Below are 16,600 nucleotides of genomic sequence, written 5' to 3' on the forward strand. Positions count from 1 at the left end.
AGGCTGGAGTACAGTGGCACGATCGTGGCTCACTGCAGCCTCGAACTTCTGGGCTCAGGCAGCCATTCTAGCTCAGCCTCCGAGTAGCTGGGACTTCCAATACGCAGCACCACAACTAGCAAATTTTTTTTATTTTTATTTTTGTAGAGTCAAGGTTTTGCTACATTGCCTCGGCTGGTCTCAAATTCTTGCCTTGGCCTCTCAAGGTGTTGGGATTACAGGTGTGAGCCACCTTGCCTGGCCTCATGTTACTTTCCAGTGACACCCGACCCTCAGTTATCCACACCCCCATTGCTTTCTCCTGTTTGCTAAACAGTTAACAATGGGGGAAAGGGTATGTTCTACTGGACTAGCTTGCCCTGTGGTACTCTGAAGTCACTGGTGGATAGCTCAAAAGCTCTGAACCTTAGGTCACCTCACCAAGACTTGTCTACAAAATGAGACACCAACACTACTTCATAGGATTTTTATTAAGACTGAGATAACATGCAAATACTCAGCTCAGACTAGCATACAGTACTCAACAGTTGGTAGATTCATCTTATTTCTGAATCAGAGTCTCATTTTATTGTCCTGGCTCGAGTGCAGTGGCTCGATCATGGCTCATGACTCCTGGACTCGAGAGATCCTCCTGCATCAGCCTCCCAAGTAGCTGGGACTATAGTTGTGTGCCACTGCCCTTGGCTAATTTCTTGATCTCATGTAGAGACATGGTTTCACTATGTTGCCCAGGCTGGTCTTGAGCTCCTGGGCTCAAAGTCCTCCCACTTTGGCATCCCAAAGTGCTGGGATTACAGGCGTGAGCCACTGGCATAGCCCCGTTCGATTCATTTTAATTGCTAATCTGAGCATTGTCCTAGCAGAAGCAGGCTCTCGGGAGAACTTTGTTCAGTTCTAAGCTTGTGAGGCTTAGAACAGATGAAAATATGCTAACCTCCTTGACCGTATTTTTGCAGGGTGACAGTACATTCATTTACAGCAGTACCAGAGAAGGTAGGAATATAGGCATGTATGGGGAGGGGAGAGAAATATTAAGGAGAACAGTTATTATAGAATTATGCTTGCTAAAGTGGGCTTGTACTCCTGGGATAAACATAGTATAGAGAAATTTGTGATGGCGCACCGAACTGGGAAGGAAGGACTGCTTCTATTCAGTAGCTTAGAGCACTTCTAGGTGGCTTTTCTGAGTAACTGAGCAGTGGGTGCTTGTTTTCTTCCAGCTCTACTGTCCTTTATCATTTATCAAATGATTTTCCAAGACTCCTGGCCATTACATAATCTGCTCATTTACTAATATTGGAAAACTATACATAACGTTTAGTTTTCAACTGAAGCTAACTTGCTAAGCATAGTTTCTGATTTTGTGACCTGGGAATATTAAGCAATTTACTATTTTTGTATTATTATTGAGTTGGAGTCTCACTGTCGCCCAGGCTGGAGTGCAGTGGCACGCTCATGGCCACCCATGTCGACCTACTGGGCTCTGGTGATCCTTTCACCTCAGCCTTCCAAGTAGCCAGAACTACAGGTGCATTCTATCATGCCTGGCTAATTTTTTTGATTTATTGTAGAGACGAGTTGCCCGGGCTGGTCTCAAATCCACAGGCTCAGGCAATCCACTTACCTCGGCCTAAATGCTGGGATTACAGGCTGAGCCCACCAAGGCCGGCCTAAACAATTTATTCTAAAATACCACCTCTATCTGTACCTGAATGTTGAAGCACTTTGAATTGTATTTGTGATTTAAGTACACCTGTGCTCCCCAAATTTTGTATTGAATCTAGTAATGCCCCCAAATTTTCATGTAATTGTAATCACTGTTCTTAAGTTACAAATGGCTGCCTAAGAGATTGCTCACCTGGTTTTGTTCAGGATACAAACCTCAGAGCACCCAAGGCTCTCCCTGCCCGTGTAACTTATCCATAAAAATAATTTTCTGCTATCTCTAAGTGTGGGGATTCATGGTGATTTTTTTGTTGTTCTTATATCTTTCTATATTGTCTGGTTCTTAAAAATGAGAATGTATCTTTCTCTCATGATTATAAAAGAAATATAGCTATTTCAAAAAAGAAAAATACAGGAGAAAAATAAAACTATTAAAAATTTAATATAGTATTAAAAAAACAAACTAAGGTCTGTTGTAAGTTTGATTTTAGAGTCTTAAGTTTAAATTTCTTTGGTTTGCTATCTATTATTTTTAGGGCTTAAACAAATCACTTATAGAGTGAAGTCTAAATTTATTCATCTGTTAATGGGAACAGATTAGAAATCTTCAGAGGGAACTCTAGCCTTTACAACACGATGTGACTATAATATCCAGAATTTGCTTCACTCATTCCATTTATATTTTAAAAATATTACATTTTTTTTCCCTTGAAGCAGAGTCTTCACTCTCCAGCCCAGGCTGGAGTGCAGTGCCATGATCTTGGCTTACCACAGCCTCGACCTTTTGGGTTCTGGTGATCCTTCCACCTCATGCCTGGCTAATTTTTTGTAGAGACATGGTCTTGCTACATTGACCAGGCTAGTCTTGAACTCCTGGGCTCAACCAGTGATCCTGCCTTGGCCTCTGAAAGTGCTGGCGATATTACAAATTTTGTGTTTTACCATTTAGATTTAGAAATTTATAAATGACAAGTTTCTTTTCTAAAAATATACTCTTTACAATGGAATATTATGGTTGTTATTAAACATGACACGTAGGGACTCAACATATATTAAGATGATGGCAATAAAATAAATGTAGAAATAATCAGTACTAACATAATTTTCATCAAGTATACTTCAATTGTTGGTAAACAATTTTATGAGTTAGAGGTGTTGATGCAAATATTATTTAAACATAAAGGCTGATAAAAGGGGCCTGGTCCACAGAAGATGTTTATTTGATGTAACAAAACAATACAGTTAGTGTTAGATCCAACCACAAAGAGCAAAAGGAATGAAAAATTTGTACAATGTACATAGAAAAACAAGATGTTTACTGTGACAACTATATATTCCTAAAATAACGCTGCTAAAATTACTCAATTATTGAAATCTACATGAAAAAAGAAGGATGTTAATAGCGACAAAGTGCATAAAATCAAATATATTTTGAGGAAATCAACATACTAGGCAATTTTGCTAACGATGCATGATTTTTTTTTCCTTGTTTACAGTCTGCTCAAAATATCTTTATACCAACAGGGTAGGCAGAACATTTAGGTTTAATATCAATTACACAATATTAGCATAAACTTCCACAACTACATAGGGTATTGTTTTCTTTTGAGCTGGCAAAGTGACTATAGAAACATCAAGTGATTTCTCTGAATTGAGAATTTTATCCAAATAAATGCCACATACCTTCCAGATATATGCAATATCTTTCTATATCATGTAAATGGCTTTACCCATTTAAATAATAAACCGTACAGCATTTAAGAATCATTATTATATGATTAACAATGTCATGTTTCAGGTTTAACAATTTCATAGGCCAAAAAAAATTTCTTCTTAAAAACTAGTTTTATAAACGCAGAATATATTCCATGAATAACTGCTGGTATTTTTTAAGAAAATATATTGTGCAATTGTGGCTACCATGTACTGCTGGCAAAGCATTACTGTTTATGTAAAATGTGAAAAAAACAGAGTAAAAATTTTTCAACTGTAATCATGATGAAGGGTTACTGCATTCTTTAAAAAATTATATTGGCATCTTATTAAAAATAATTCGAGAAAGGGACAAACTCCCTAGCCAAAAATAAATAAATAAAAAGGTGCATTTCTTAAATGATGCTACTGCAATGCAATGGTTTAAATACCAAAAAACTGTGAAAGTGAACTGTCTGTGATCTGGCATTAAAGAAGATACCAAAAAATAGCATTAATGTAAATTAAGTAGAAAGGGGATCACAATTGAACTAACCAAGTTTGTGCAGTATTGTAGCCAGGCTTCTAAAATTAGATATAGAAAATATAAATAGACTGCTTTAGGTAATGAGCCACCAGTGTCCGAAAAAAAGGAATGAAATTATGAAAAAGCTCAGTTAACTTGATCCAAAGCTCTGAGTAATTCTTCACCCTGCAGTAGGTTTCTGCTGCCTTGTATAGGAGCATTAACTTCACAATCATAACTGGTCAGCTGTGGTAATCCACTCTCATCCATTGATTGCCCCAGCAGTCTACATGCTAAATCTGAAAAACAAAGAGATACCTAAGTATTCATTCATCTAGTCAATGAATATTTATTAAATACCCACTATGTGCCAGGGATTGTGGAAAATAAAGCAAACACATTTCTGGAAGGGTTTTTAGTCTATCCACTAAAGCCACGCAAACAAGTAAGTGCAAGCAAGTGTTACTGGTACTAAGTCAGAAGTGTTTACAGGATACAGTAAAGACACAAAGAAGTGATAATTTAGAAAAAGGCACAAATCGGCCGGGTGCAGTGGCTCACTCCTATAATCCTAGTGCTTTGGGAGGCCAAGGAGGGAGAATCACAGGTCAGGAGTTTGAAACAAGCCTGGGCAACACAGCCAGACCCCATCTCTACAAAAAGTACAAAAAATTAGCCAGCTATGGTGGTACACGCATGTAGTCTCAGCTACTTGGGAGGCTGAGGTGGGAGGATTACTTGAGCCCAGAGACTTGAGACTGCAGTGAGTATCATCACACCACTGCATTCCACTGTGGGCAATAGAGCAAGATCCTGTCTCAAAACAAAAAAGAAAAAAAGCGTCACAATTCACAAGTTTCAGTTCCTATCAGTATTGATAGCACATAGACATAGAAAGATAATTACTAAAAATGAAAGTTCCATCTTGAAATATTTATCCCTTTATTAAGGCCATTATGTTGAAATGCTATTTCACTTTTTAATCTTGCCAAGGAACAAAAGTCATTCTCACTTGGAGTAAAGCTCCTAGATTAAAAAAAAAAAAAAAAGTTTCATATATTTTAATTGTCATTGTGATGTTCAAGGGCAGAAAGAATAAACTGACCAGAAGGTATTAAAATAATTGTCTTTTGCTCCATTCCGTTTTGTTCACTAGATTTGCATCCTTTTACGCGTTTCCAAGAGAGTGATGTAGTAGTTGCACGATCATCTGGTTGCTGTAATAATGTTCCCTAAAAACAGTACAGTTATTTCAAGCTTGGTATGTTGAATTTTTTTAGTCAAAAACTTTGAAATCAGTTTAGTTTGATAACATTATAGGCAATTTCTTAAATACTGTCTTACATTATTTTTAATTATTTTGCTTAATATTATGGTAATTTGCCATCCATTATGGCAAAGTACTTTCCAGTTAATTTGGTCTGAAGATGTCAGAATGTATACATCACCATCGACTTATCCCAAAATATTGTAGTTCTGTTAATAAGGGAAAATAACTTTAAGGGAAGACAATGAGACTGGTGGTGATACTGAGAATGCATTTGCTTCTTACTCAAAATACATCTCAAGTGTTTGGAAATTTTACACCAAGAATGTATGTAGTATTTGGAAGAAACAAGGAATTTTATATATATATAATTGGAAATAGCACATTAGCTAGAAAAACAAACCTACTACTGTGAAACTTACAATTCCTACTGCTTGAAAAAGTGAACCATCATGTTCCATTTTTCGCTTTCTCTGAGCATTCTGCAAAGCTAGTATCTTTGGATTTAGTTCTTCCTCAGGAATGGTAGTTCTAAAAAAGAAAAAACAACACTCTAAGTAATAATATGCCCGTCTTATTATTTTTAAAAACATCTGAGTTCTTTAAAAAAATACATAATTCATTAGTTTTCCAATATTAAGAATTATAATACCAGGGGTGCCAACAAAAAGTATACACATTTAAAGAGATGTTATCTATGTATTACTTTTAGTTTGCCAAATTCAGAAGCATCTGGACACTGATGGTAACCACTTTGAGCACCTCTTCTAATTGCAGAAGTCAAATCTGACTTGTATTCATCTTTTGTTATCAGTACATATTGAGTATTACAATTTTAATAGTTTTTTTTTCCTTTCTTAAAATCTGTATACATTTTTCTGGCATGCTCTGTATATATGAGAACTTTCCTGACTACTAAAGTTTATTACCTTAAAAGCCAAAGCTTAATTTTAAAAAATTTTCCAAACTATGTATACCTCTATTTAATAAAATAGAGCCAAACAGAACCTGAACTAAATTGATATTACTGTAGGGTCAAAAACAGTTAAGTATTGGCCTTTTATGCCACCTAATATAATAATATGCTGATATTATTGGGACTAGTAAAATATAGGATCAATTTCATATTTGCATAGCGTTTTCCACTGTCAAATATTTCAAGTTCATTTTAACCTCACCCCAGTTTCCAAGATACACAAGACAGGTACATCATACCCATTTTATAAATGAGAAACCTGAGACTTGTTACAAAACTTTCTTAAAGTCTCACTGCTAGTTAGTTGCAGATATGAAGGTCACTCTAGGTATACTTACCTCCCCTCCCTTCTCTTCTTCTTTCAACTATAATATTTTGCCCTAAGTATTAATCTGGTTTTCAAACCTGAACTATCTGTATCAAAAATTATTATTAAATAGCAAAGAACTGCTATAATGAGTCAAGCACATTAGTTAGTAATCATAATGGCTCCTTGCTCTATTCCAGATAGCTGAGACTGCCAAATAGGTACGTGATATCATACTGTTTTCCTATATGTTGTTTTATTTTGTTTTTTAAAATTCTGTAAAACCTCTATAATCTTTATGAAATGTAACTTTATGAAGTCTGTCATGAAAATATCACCTTAGTAGTAGTACTTTTAATAGTAATCCTTGCTCTAAAGCTGTAAATCTGAGTTTACTGTGTAGCACTTTGATTTTGCAAATAGTTTCTGAGAGGTGAGGAAAAAAAACTTCCATGTATTTTTGAAAGTTTCTCTCTTAAAGGTGTTTACTGCATGCTAAACAGAATTTTAAAACAAAGTAAAATGAGAAAGTTGTTCAGAAAACTGTATATCTCATCCTCTGTAGCTAATAGTAATAAACTAAAGGTTACTGTCATTTATATTACTGTATTCATGCATCTATCAGTCCAACAATGATTTATTGAGAAAGTACTACATGTTAGGTCCTGAGCTAAGCATTAATATCACTAAAATGCCCAAGACACTGTCCCTGCCCTAGTGGAGCTCAGAGTGTTAAGTCAGTTAGTGGTTGCGTATGGTGGTTCACACCTATAATCCCAGCATTTTGGGAGGCCGAGGCAGGAGGACTGTTGGAGCACATGAATTCAAGACCAGCTTAGGCAACATTTTGTTTCTACAAAAAGTCAAAAAATTAGCTGGGTGTGGGTGGCGCATGCCTGTAGTTCCAGCTTCTTGGGAGGCTGAGGTAGAAGGATCACCTGAGCCTAGGAGGTCGAGGCTGTAGTGAGCCGTGATCATACCACTGCCCTCCAGCCTGGGCGATAGAGTGAGACCCTGACTAAAAAAAAAAATAAAGTCAGTTAGTGACATAGTAACTTATAAATAATGTAAAGTACTTCCGAGTTAATCTAAAACCCTAAGATCTTTTCCTAGCTCAGGGAAAAGACCTCTCCCAGCACTCTCGGTCAAGGTGGTGATGCCAGGCAGGGAAAAGCCATGTGCCCTAGCTATGGCAGTGGTTCTTTCCTATTGATATTGAAATCTGGCTCAGTCTAGACACAGTAGAGAAGGAATCATTTCTTTTCTTCATGCACTGACTTGCTAAAACTTCTCTCTTCTAGCTAAAATTTAAAATGTGTTAAATCCCATTATAAATTATAAACAGAAGGTATAACTTAAAATATGTCTTTGTTTGTTCAAACTAACTCCACAGGAACAATGTCATATATCATGTTCAGATTCTCGGTGTATACCTAAATAAACCTACTTAGCTTATAATCTAGCTGATATATAATGAAAAATAAAAGTAACTTTAATACAAGGAACTTACATAACAACATTTAAAAAGGCTTGTAAATACTTATATTGACCACTGAGGACTACAGTCCATCAGGCTCAATTTGGAATGGGCAACTGGAAATACCCCTGAAGTAGAAAGGCTTTTCTTCAGTTAAGCTTTAAAAAGGGCTCCAAGTAAAGGTAGTTAACTAGTCCGATTTAAACAACTACAAGAAATATGTCTGAGCCAACTCTTACACATTTATAGAAATCACTGGGTGGATTTTATTTTTAAAGGTATTAGAAGATCCTCCTACATTTAGATAGCTAATGATTATTTTATAGAAAATAAATATGCAAGCTAAGTTAGAAATCGTTTTTTGGGTGCTTGTTTTAAGCTCAGAGTTTTGTATGCCAATTTATGATTTTTAAGCATATAGATCAGAAAGTTTGCTGTTTGTTTAGAAATCATTTACCATCATACACATTTTCCTCAAAAATAATAAAAGAACTGTAACTTAAATGTTACATATAAATACCTTTGACTCAAAGCGACAGATAACACGTTCGGGCTCCTTGGATGAGATTTTTCTGTCTGTTCTATGACTCCTTTTCCTGCTCTGTTTGGTGAGGCTGTCCGACTTTGGGTATCACTATATGGTGACATTGTGGCACTAGTAGCTTCTTTATGTACGTGGGTAGGAGATGGAGATGCAATCAATATTTTAACATCTTCCATACCATCTTTTGCCACTGTTTTTAATTCATCGGTGGTGGCAGTGGTAGTTGTGGCATTAACAGTAGGTTCCTGTATTTGAGTCTGCTGGAATACTGAAATTGTGCTTGGAGGACTTGCGCTTTGAGGGCTTGCAGAACTGCTTTCTAATGGTGACAACTGATCGAAGGAACGTAACTGGAAGTCATCATCCATTGGGATGTAGGGGGCTAACATTTCCAAGTCTAAATCCGTATCCTTAAAATAACAAGTACATAAGTTTTTTACAATGGCTATGCCTTGTAAATAAAAAACAAGTTAAATCCAAAGTCACTTCAGACAAAAAATTAGTAAAATGTAATATAAAATAAACAAGTTCATTTACCTGAGTAGAAAATGGGTTCTTTGCTTCTGTGTCTTCAGCAAAAAGTTTTTCTACTAATTCCAACTTGAATTCATTGACCATATCACTATCCACATAAAAACAATATTCACTGGGACTGTTAGGCTGGAAAAGAATTACATGTGTTTACTTTTCCCTGAAAAAGCCTCCATTTATTTTGTTAGTTGTTAGAATTTTCAAACCAGATCTCATAAAACACACAAAGTCCATCTTGTTTATCAAATTTTAACTAGTGAGAAGCCATACTTTTTTGTACTTGTAATACTATATATAGCATATGTATTACATATATATATCTGACTGTGTAATATAACATCACTTAGAAAATTAAGGCCAGGAGTGGTAGCTCACACCTGTAATCCCAGTACTTTGAGAGGCCAAGGCAGAAGGATCACTTGAGACTAGGTGTAAATTAAAAGATACTCATCTGTTTATTCTACAGAATAGAAGTTACTTAGTAATTCAAATCCCATAATGGTGCCTAACTGACCAATTAACTAGGTGACATGTCATTAGAATTTACCTTTGAACTGTTCATCACTCCTGTAATGACCAACCTAAAAAACTCACAGCTGCTTCCGGGCAGTGGGGGCAAAGACTTAATTAAGTTCTTTGACCTGTATATACCTTAACAGATGTACAGTACTATTACATTAGGAGTCTGGGGCAAGAATTCTAACCAAAAAACTACGGCAATATCTTCTAAGCATAACATTTTGCTTCCCTCATTCTAACATTTTTGCTAAATTTACTTTTGTAAAAACAAAATGAAACAATTTCTGTTAGGTAAATTAGCTAATCAGAGTATAGGATATATTCATCAGAGGGTATGAGATGTCAAATCTTCTATTTAGCTTGTCAGTTTTAATCAATACATAGTTAATGTAGAATTACTTACCACTTTTATTAAGGCTTATTTGTGCCTCATTTATCAAGCTATAATGTTCAGATCTAAGCTACCCTACCTACTACTCCTGAGTATATGAGATGCAGGAAGCTCTGAAAAAGAACTATTCTAGAGTCAGAAAAAGAGCCCTATGTGATTACCTCTAGTCTTGGCCAGCCTCGACTTTTTTTATAAAGACTATTTTTTATTGTGTTTATAGGGCATTAAAATACCAAGATAGATCCAGAATAAAAAAAGACTAGTTATTAAGTATTTATTCTGGTAAGACCTAATATTTTCATGTTATACTTATCCAAAATTTCAAAATAGTGATGGAAATTGGACCAGACTGGGCAAAGAATTTACAAGGTCTTTTCCCATGACAATTCTCCAACTTAAAAGTATAGGCTGGCGCTACCTTGAGCATACAAATAGTACTATTCTCTTTAGATGCCCAAATTCAACTTTTTTTGTCTTATTGATATAAATAATAGAGAAACAATCTAAGTTTCACCTTTTGGTTTATATTATACCAGTTTCTCCCCATGTTCTTTTGTTTGTTTGTTTCTGAGTTGAAGGGTCTGACTCTGTCACCCAGGCTGGAGTGCAGTGGTGCAATCATAGCTTACCACAGCCTCAAACTCCTGGGCTCAAATGACCTTCCTGCCTCAGTCTCCCAAGTAGCTGGGACTACAGGCACATGCCACCACACCTAATTTTTTGATTTTTTGTAGAAATGAGATCTCACTATATTGCCTAGTCTTGAACTACTGGGTTCAATCAATCCTCTGGCCTCGGTCTCAAGTGCTGGGATGAAAGGTATGAGCCATTACACCTAGCCCCCTGACTATCTTTGAGCATAAAACACATGCAGAAGTCTATGGCTAATTACTTTTGCAGTAATGTTAAAGTGCTAAAATTCACACACACACACACAAATGTGACATGTGGTTCACACTAAAGTTTGAATGTTAAAATCTGAAAGTTGTACTTTAGTTATTGTATCTTGACACCTACCTCAGGTGAACTTTGTCTAGTGCTTCCATCAGAAGGACTGGCTGGTTGATCTTGAATCTGGGGCATGGTAAAGGAAAGATCCAGTGACTCTGGATTTGGTTCTAATTTTAATGCAACTTCTTGATTAAGTGCAGGGTCAGCACTACTTCGAAGTGGCTTTGGAGTTTCAGAGGCAGGTAATGGAGACATTGCCAGATTTATATTCTGTAATTTTTCATTGGATGAGGGAAGCATTACATCATTATATAATGGAACTTCCTCAAGTTGTTGGTCATCCGTTTCTGTGTCTGGGGGAAAAAAATTAGTCAATCTAATGTATATAAGGATTTTATCATACAAAAATTTACGCTTCTTTTAACAAAAGGTTTGTCTAATTCATCAAACAACGTTACCAAATTTTCCTTCATCAGAAAGTTTACAGATCCTATGCTATAGTTATAAGTCTGCGTTATCTTTCTAATCCATTATTAATAATTCCTATTCATTTATATGGCATAAAAGACCTATAATTCCAACCTTTTTATAAATCAAAATTTAACCTATCTTAAAATTACAGTTTTTATTTTCCATATTTCATGTTGTGGTATGACTGCTTACTTATCCTTTAATGCAACTGTACCTTATTTCCACATAACATTGCTAAATTGTGGAGAAATTTTGACAGCAGGATACAGAGTTAGCAGAGTAGCTAGTAAGAATTTATGCAGGAAGAAGAAATACTGTCCGTCCTATAAAGGCGTGACTGTTGTTCCCTGTCCTTGGACATGTAAGAACTGTGGACATGGAGAAGTCTGGGGCCAGCTTGTGGTAAGACCTAATATTTTCATGTTATACTTACCCAAAATTTCAAAATAGTGATGGAAATTGGACTAGATTGGGCAAAGAATTTACAAGGCCTTTTCCCATGACAATTCTCCAACTCAAAAGTATAGGCTGGCGCTACCTTGAGCATACAGGTAGTACTATTCTCTTTAGATGCCCAAATTCAACTTTTTTTGTCCTATTGATATAAATAATAGGCCAAGATCAACCATCCCACATAGAAAAAAATTTAATAAATACTGTAAAGACACTTTGAAGCACAATTTTCAGCAATGTTTAAAAAGCAAGTTAAAAAACATTAACATTCTATAACAGGGGCAAAAATACTTAAGCACAGAAGCTCATGCCTGTAATCCCAGGACTTTGGGAGGCTGGGCCAGGAGAACCACTTGAGACCAGGAGTTCAAGACCAGCCTGGGGAACACAGTGAGACCTCATCTCTATGAACAATTTTGAAAAACTAGCTGAATGAGTGGTGAGCACTTGTAGTCTCCCCTTAAGAGGCTGAGGCAGGAGGATTGCTTGAGCTCAAGAGTTCAAGGCTGCTAAGATCATGCCACTGCATTCTAACATGAGTGACACACTGACACCCTGACTCTTTTAAAAAAGGAAGAAATGGGACTTTTATCATCAGGTACAGTTTAAGAGATTAACTAAATACTCACCATTGCTGCCAAAATCTAAAGATATGATTGTGTCTCCAGCGGCTGGGGCCAGCAAAGTTAAAGCATCAGGTTCCTTCTTAAGTTTATCAAAGAGGCTACTTGTATCTTCTGATTCAACTTTGGTGAATAGCTGAGTCATTTTCATATCTGAAGTTTCAACTGGTTTAAGGACACATTCTGTTTGTTGAAGGGAGAAAATCAAGTCGTGCTGAATAATACCACTGTCAAAAAAAGAGAAATTAGTAATTTATAAATGAGCAGCTGACATGACAGGGAGGGGGACTGGACTGTGAAATAACCTTGTCCCTTAAAAAAACTGTGCTTTTTAAAAAAGAACATTTTAAGATTCCTTGAGATCTATGATCTCTCATGCATACTTTGTAACATTTAGGGTTTTAAAATGCCAATATGAAGTAAAGACCTAATAAAATTCACAGTACAAGATAAACTTTTGGGAAAAGTGGTGGTAACAAGAAAATTTGCAATCAAGTACATTAAGGAAACAAAGAGATCTTTAGAATTTTTGTGCTGACCCACATATAATGAAATTAGCACAAAATAACTCTTTCGCATTAATACATGAGGCATGACCTAAGGATGATCCTACAGACATATCAATAAATGACCAAGATCTAGAAAGAGGTGATGGTTAGAACATGATATGATACCACCTACAGGATAAGGCTGAAGAGGGATGATGAACAACAGCTTCATCTTTTGTGTTTGGTTTAATTAACATGTTAAATGTTCAATATGTGAAATGAACTGAGGATACAAAGAGTAAAATACCTAACCCTTGCTCTCAAAAAGTTTATAACCCTTTGTCAAAGTAGATGTGTACACACTTAAAAGACACTGTGATCGTTTCTAAAATTGAGAAGGCTTGCTTCACCAAGAGGCTAACAAGCTGAAACTTGGGCTCAAGTAGCATTTGTTAGGCAGACTGAGGTGGGAGAAAGACAAGGGCATTTCAAGTGGGGAATTCTTACATAATTGTAAAGTCACAAAAGAACTCTCAGGCACTAACGTTAAAACATTAAAGGATGGTGTCAAAAATAAAAACAAATTTTCAAAGTCTTCCTCTGAGGGGTTACCATAGATTTTTAAAGGGAGGGCTAAATCTATAAAACGCATGAGTTTGTTGATTAAAAAAAAAAAAAAAAAGCTATGCAAGTAGGCAAGAAATTTTCTTGGAGGTGATAAAGACACCTTTACAATTCTAGGGAATATAAGATGAGAGAGATCCACACTAGAAAGCTCAGCCTGGTAGTAACGTGGAAGATGGACTAGAATGTGGTGGTAATGTGGACAGACAGACTAGATGGGGTAGAAGTCTAGTGAAATAGATCAAACGAAGGATTAATTTATGATGATATACAAGAGCCATGTATCATCACATCATACAGGTTTTTAAAGTAATATATAGAATTTCACTTAATTTTCATTATAACTTTTTGAAGACATTATTATCTCATCTACATAGATGAAATTCAGAGACATGAAGAGACTTCCTGCCGATGAATAGCAGAGATGACACAAACCTAACTATTTTGTAGGGGGCCAATATTCTCCCTACAGAAATAACATAGCTGGGGCACAGTGACTTATGCCTGTAATCCCAGCATTTGGGAGGCTGAGAAGGGAGAACTGCTTAAAGCCAGGAGTGGGAGGCTGCAGTGAGTTATGATTGCAGCACTGTACTGCAACCTGGGCGACAGAGTAAGCCCCTATCTCAGAAAAGAAAAAAAAAAAAGCTTCCTGGAGACAGTATGAGATATCTATATCTAAACAAACTAATGCATAGCCCTGGTATTTTTCTCAAGGTCTTTTTGAAAATAGTATGGGGACAGACAACTACAGATAGTATTTAGTGTCATGGACTGGAAACCTAGATCATAATTTGGTAGAAATATGAAAGTAAAATAAAATTCAGTTAATGCTTATAATCTTTTCTTCCTACAAATGAAACCAAACAGTATCAAAAGAGAATAACTACTTGTTTCTCAAAAATGTTTATTTTTCTAACTCACCTCACAACATAATTTACACATACAATGCATTGTGGTTGAGAATTCTTGGTGTTATATATGACAGTTGCTTGAGTTTCCACCCAGACATATCCACCTCTTTTGGCAAGCATCCGATACTGTCCTGTGGTGACTTGTCCTTTAGTAAACACTAGAAGTGAAAAGGAACAAGAATCACACAGAGAAAATACTACAATTCTGAATTTTCAAATGTGTAGATGTTGAACATTGATAACTGTTTTAGAAAGAAATGCTTACTTTAATGGAATCAGTTGTAAATGTTTAAATTGCGAGAGAGAGAGAGAGACAGAGAGAGAGATATCAATCCAGGATAGCTGAAAATATACCTAATTCCTTCTTCACACCCTGCAAATGAAACTCTCTCCTGCCAGTCTTCACGTTGAATAAAACAAAAGCCAGGACTGAGGGACAGCAGTGACTTAAATTCCTTTAATGAGTTATGTTGAAAGTGTTGGACTAGAGAATAATCAATAACCTTGTTCCAGAAAGTGGTATAGCTATCATTTCGTTACATTTGTACTATAGTTTCCAGAGAAACAAAGATGCTTTAATAAGCAATACTTACAATGAATATAAATTGATACCATACAGTAAGTCTTCTGGCAATGTAGACAATCTAAATTAATTATCAATTTGGGAGAAAATACTGATTACATTTAATAATATTATCATGGGTATCGGGATGTTGACAACAGACTTGGAATTACTCTTCAGTTAAATGCTAATCATACTTAATAATATTTAGGTACCCCTGATCACATTGAAAAGTTATGTAAGGATACAGATTAGACAGGCAAGAAATTCCAAAGTTTAACTTACCCTGGGATCTTAAATGACATTCATTTGAGGAAAATTCAGAATCAAATCTATGTCAAAGGTATGCATGATGTAGACCACCTTCACATTCATTGGCTGATTGCACAAGTATTTCTGAGTACCTTCCACATACCAACCACTGTGCTATGTGGATTATGAAAATACTTTTAAATATTTGATTTTTTTTAAGTTTTTTTTTTTTTTTAAGTATTTGATTTTTTAAAAGTTTTTGTATTTAAGATGCCAGGTAAGTTTTATATATTATTAAGTGATTTGATTTTTACTGTTATTTGTTGTTAACAAATGTAAAAGAGATGAATAGTCAATATGCCTTCTATGAAGAGGTCTATTAACACATTTAGTCTAGTATGATTCGTTCCTTTTAACCAGAAAGTTCATATGAATAGCCAAACAGAAAGAGATTGCAAGAGTTAAACAATTAAGAGTATCTATAGCCGGGCTCGGTGGCTCAGCCTGTAATCCCGCGTCTTTGGGAGGCTGAGGTGAGTGGATTGCCTGAGCCCGCGGGTTCGAGACCTGCCTGGGCAGCGAGACCTCATCTCTACAATAAATCCAAAAATCAGCCGGGCATGGTAGTGCGTGCCTGTGATTCTGGCTACTTGGAAGGTTGAGGCGGAAGGATCGCCGGAGCCCAGCAGGTCGAGGCTGCGGTGGCCGGGAGCGGCCACTGCACTCCAGTCTGGGCGACAGAGTGAGACTCCAACTCAAAAAAAAAAAAAAAAAAAGAGTATCTATGAGTTCTTCCAGTGTACTTACTATCATGATGAGTTTTGGTCAGATGATCAGAGTCCAAAGCATGATAATATTCATAAATTGAGCGGCCCAAAAGTTCTTCTGGCTCATATCCCATCAATTCAGTAATTCTGTTAGTAAAAAACATGAATTTTAAAAAAAGAGACTAACAGATAAAGAAAAATTTTGTTTCTCTAGAGTAACTGATATATATTAATCTTATGGACAAGTGAATTTTCAAAAAGAACATCCTTTTTTGCTTAGAATGAATTTACCTCTTACCTTTATTAACTCTACAGTTATTAAATGCAGCACCACATATTTCTTTAAGTTCTCTAGGTTCACCTTGCTATTTAACTTTTATTCCCTTCACTCAAACTTGTTACCTATTTTTATCACATTTCATTGTACATACTTTTAGTAACAAGGCAGGGTATTAATAAACAGATATGAAGTACCACTAAATTAAATAGTAAAAGTTATAAAGGCAGTCATTAAGATTCATCTTAAAATACAGATTAAATCTGTGATATTATTTGTCTATAAACCCAAATTCTTTTTTTTTTTTTTTTTTTTTTTTTGTT

The 16,600-nt window shown here is 35.8% G+C and overlaps 1 protein-coding gene across 2 annotated transcripts in view; it reads right to left on the reverse strand.

The window, feature by feature from the left end:
• Nucleotides 1–2,862: 2,862 nt before the first annotated feature.
• The window catches only part of HIF1A (hypoxia inducible factor 1 alpha subunit), a 49,795-nt gene continuing 36,057 nt past the window's right edge, over nt 2,863–16,600 (reverse strand). For both annotated transcript variants that reach the window (XM_021718745.1, XM_008070385.1), the window contains exons 7-15: nt 16,041–16,147; nt 14,430–14,577; nt 12,400–12,620; nt 10,913–11,199; nt 8,992–9,114; nt 8,431–8,864; nt 5,573–5,681; nt 4,989–5,115; nt 2,863–4,182 (exon numbers count right to left, since the gene is read on the reverse strand). In XM_021718745.1, coding sequence (XP_021574420.1) covers nt 4,031–4,182; nt 4,989–5,115; nt 5,573–5,681; nt 8,431–8,864; nt 8,992–9,114; nt 10,913–11,199; nt 12,400–12,620; nt 14,430–14,577; nt 16,041–16,147 — 1,708 coding nt within the window. In that variant the 3' untranslated portion in view covers nt 2,863–4,030. The remainder of the gene's footprint in view (nt 4,183–4,988; nt 5,116–5,572; nt 5,682–8,430; nt 8,865–8,991; nt 9,115–10,912; nt 11,200–12,399; nt 12,621–14,429; nt 14,578–16,040; nt 16,148–16,600) is intronic.

The sequence above is a fragment of the Carlito syrichta genome, unplaced genomic scaffold (assembly GCF_000164805.1).
Source record: "Carlito syrichta isolate Samal-C Ts95f unplaced genomic scaffold, Tarsius_syrichta-2.0.1 Scaffold313381, whole genome shotgun sequence".
In the NCBI taxonomy this organism is placed as follows: Eukaryota; Metazoa; Chordata; class Mammalia; order Primates; family Tarsiidae; genus Carlito; species Carlito syrichta.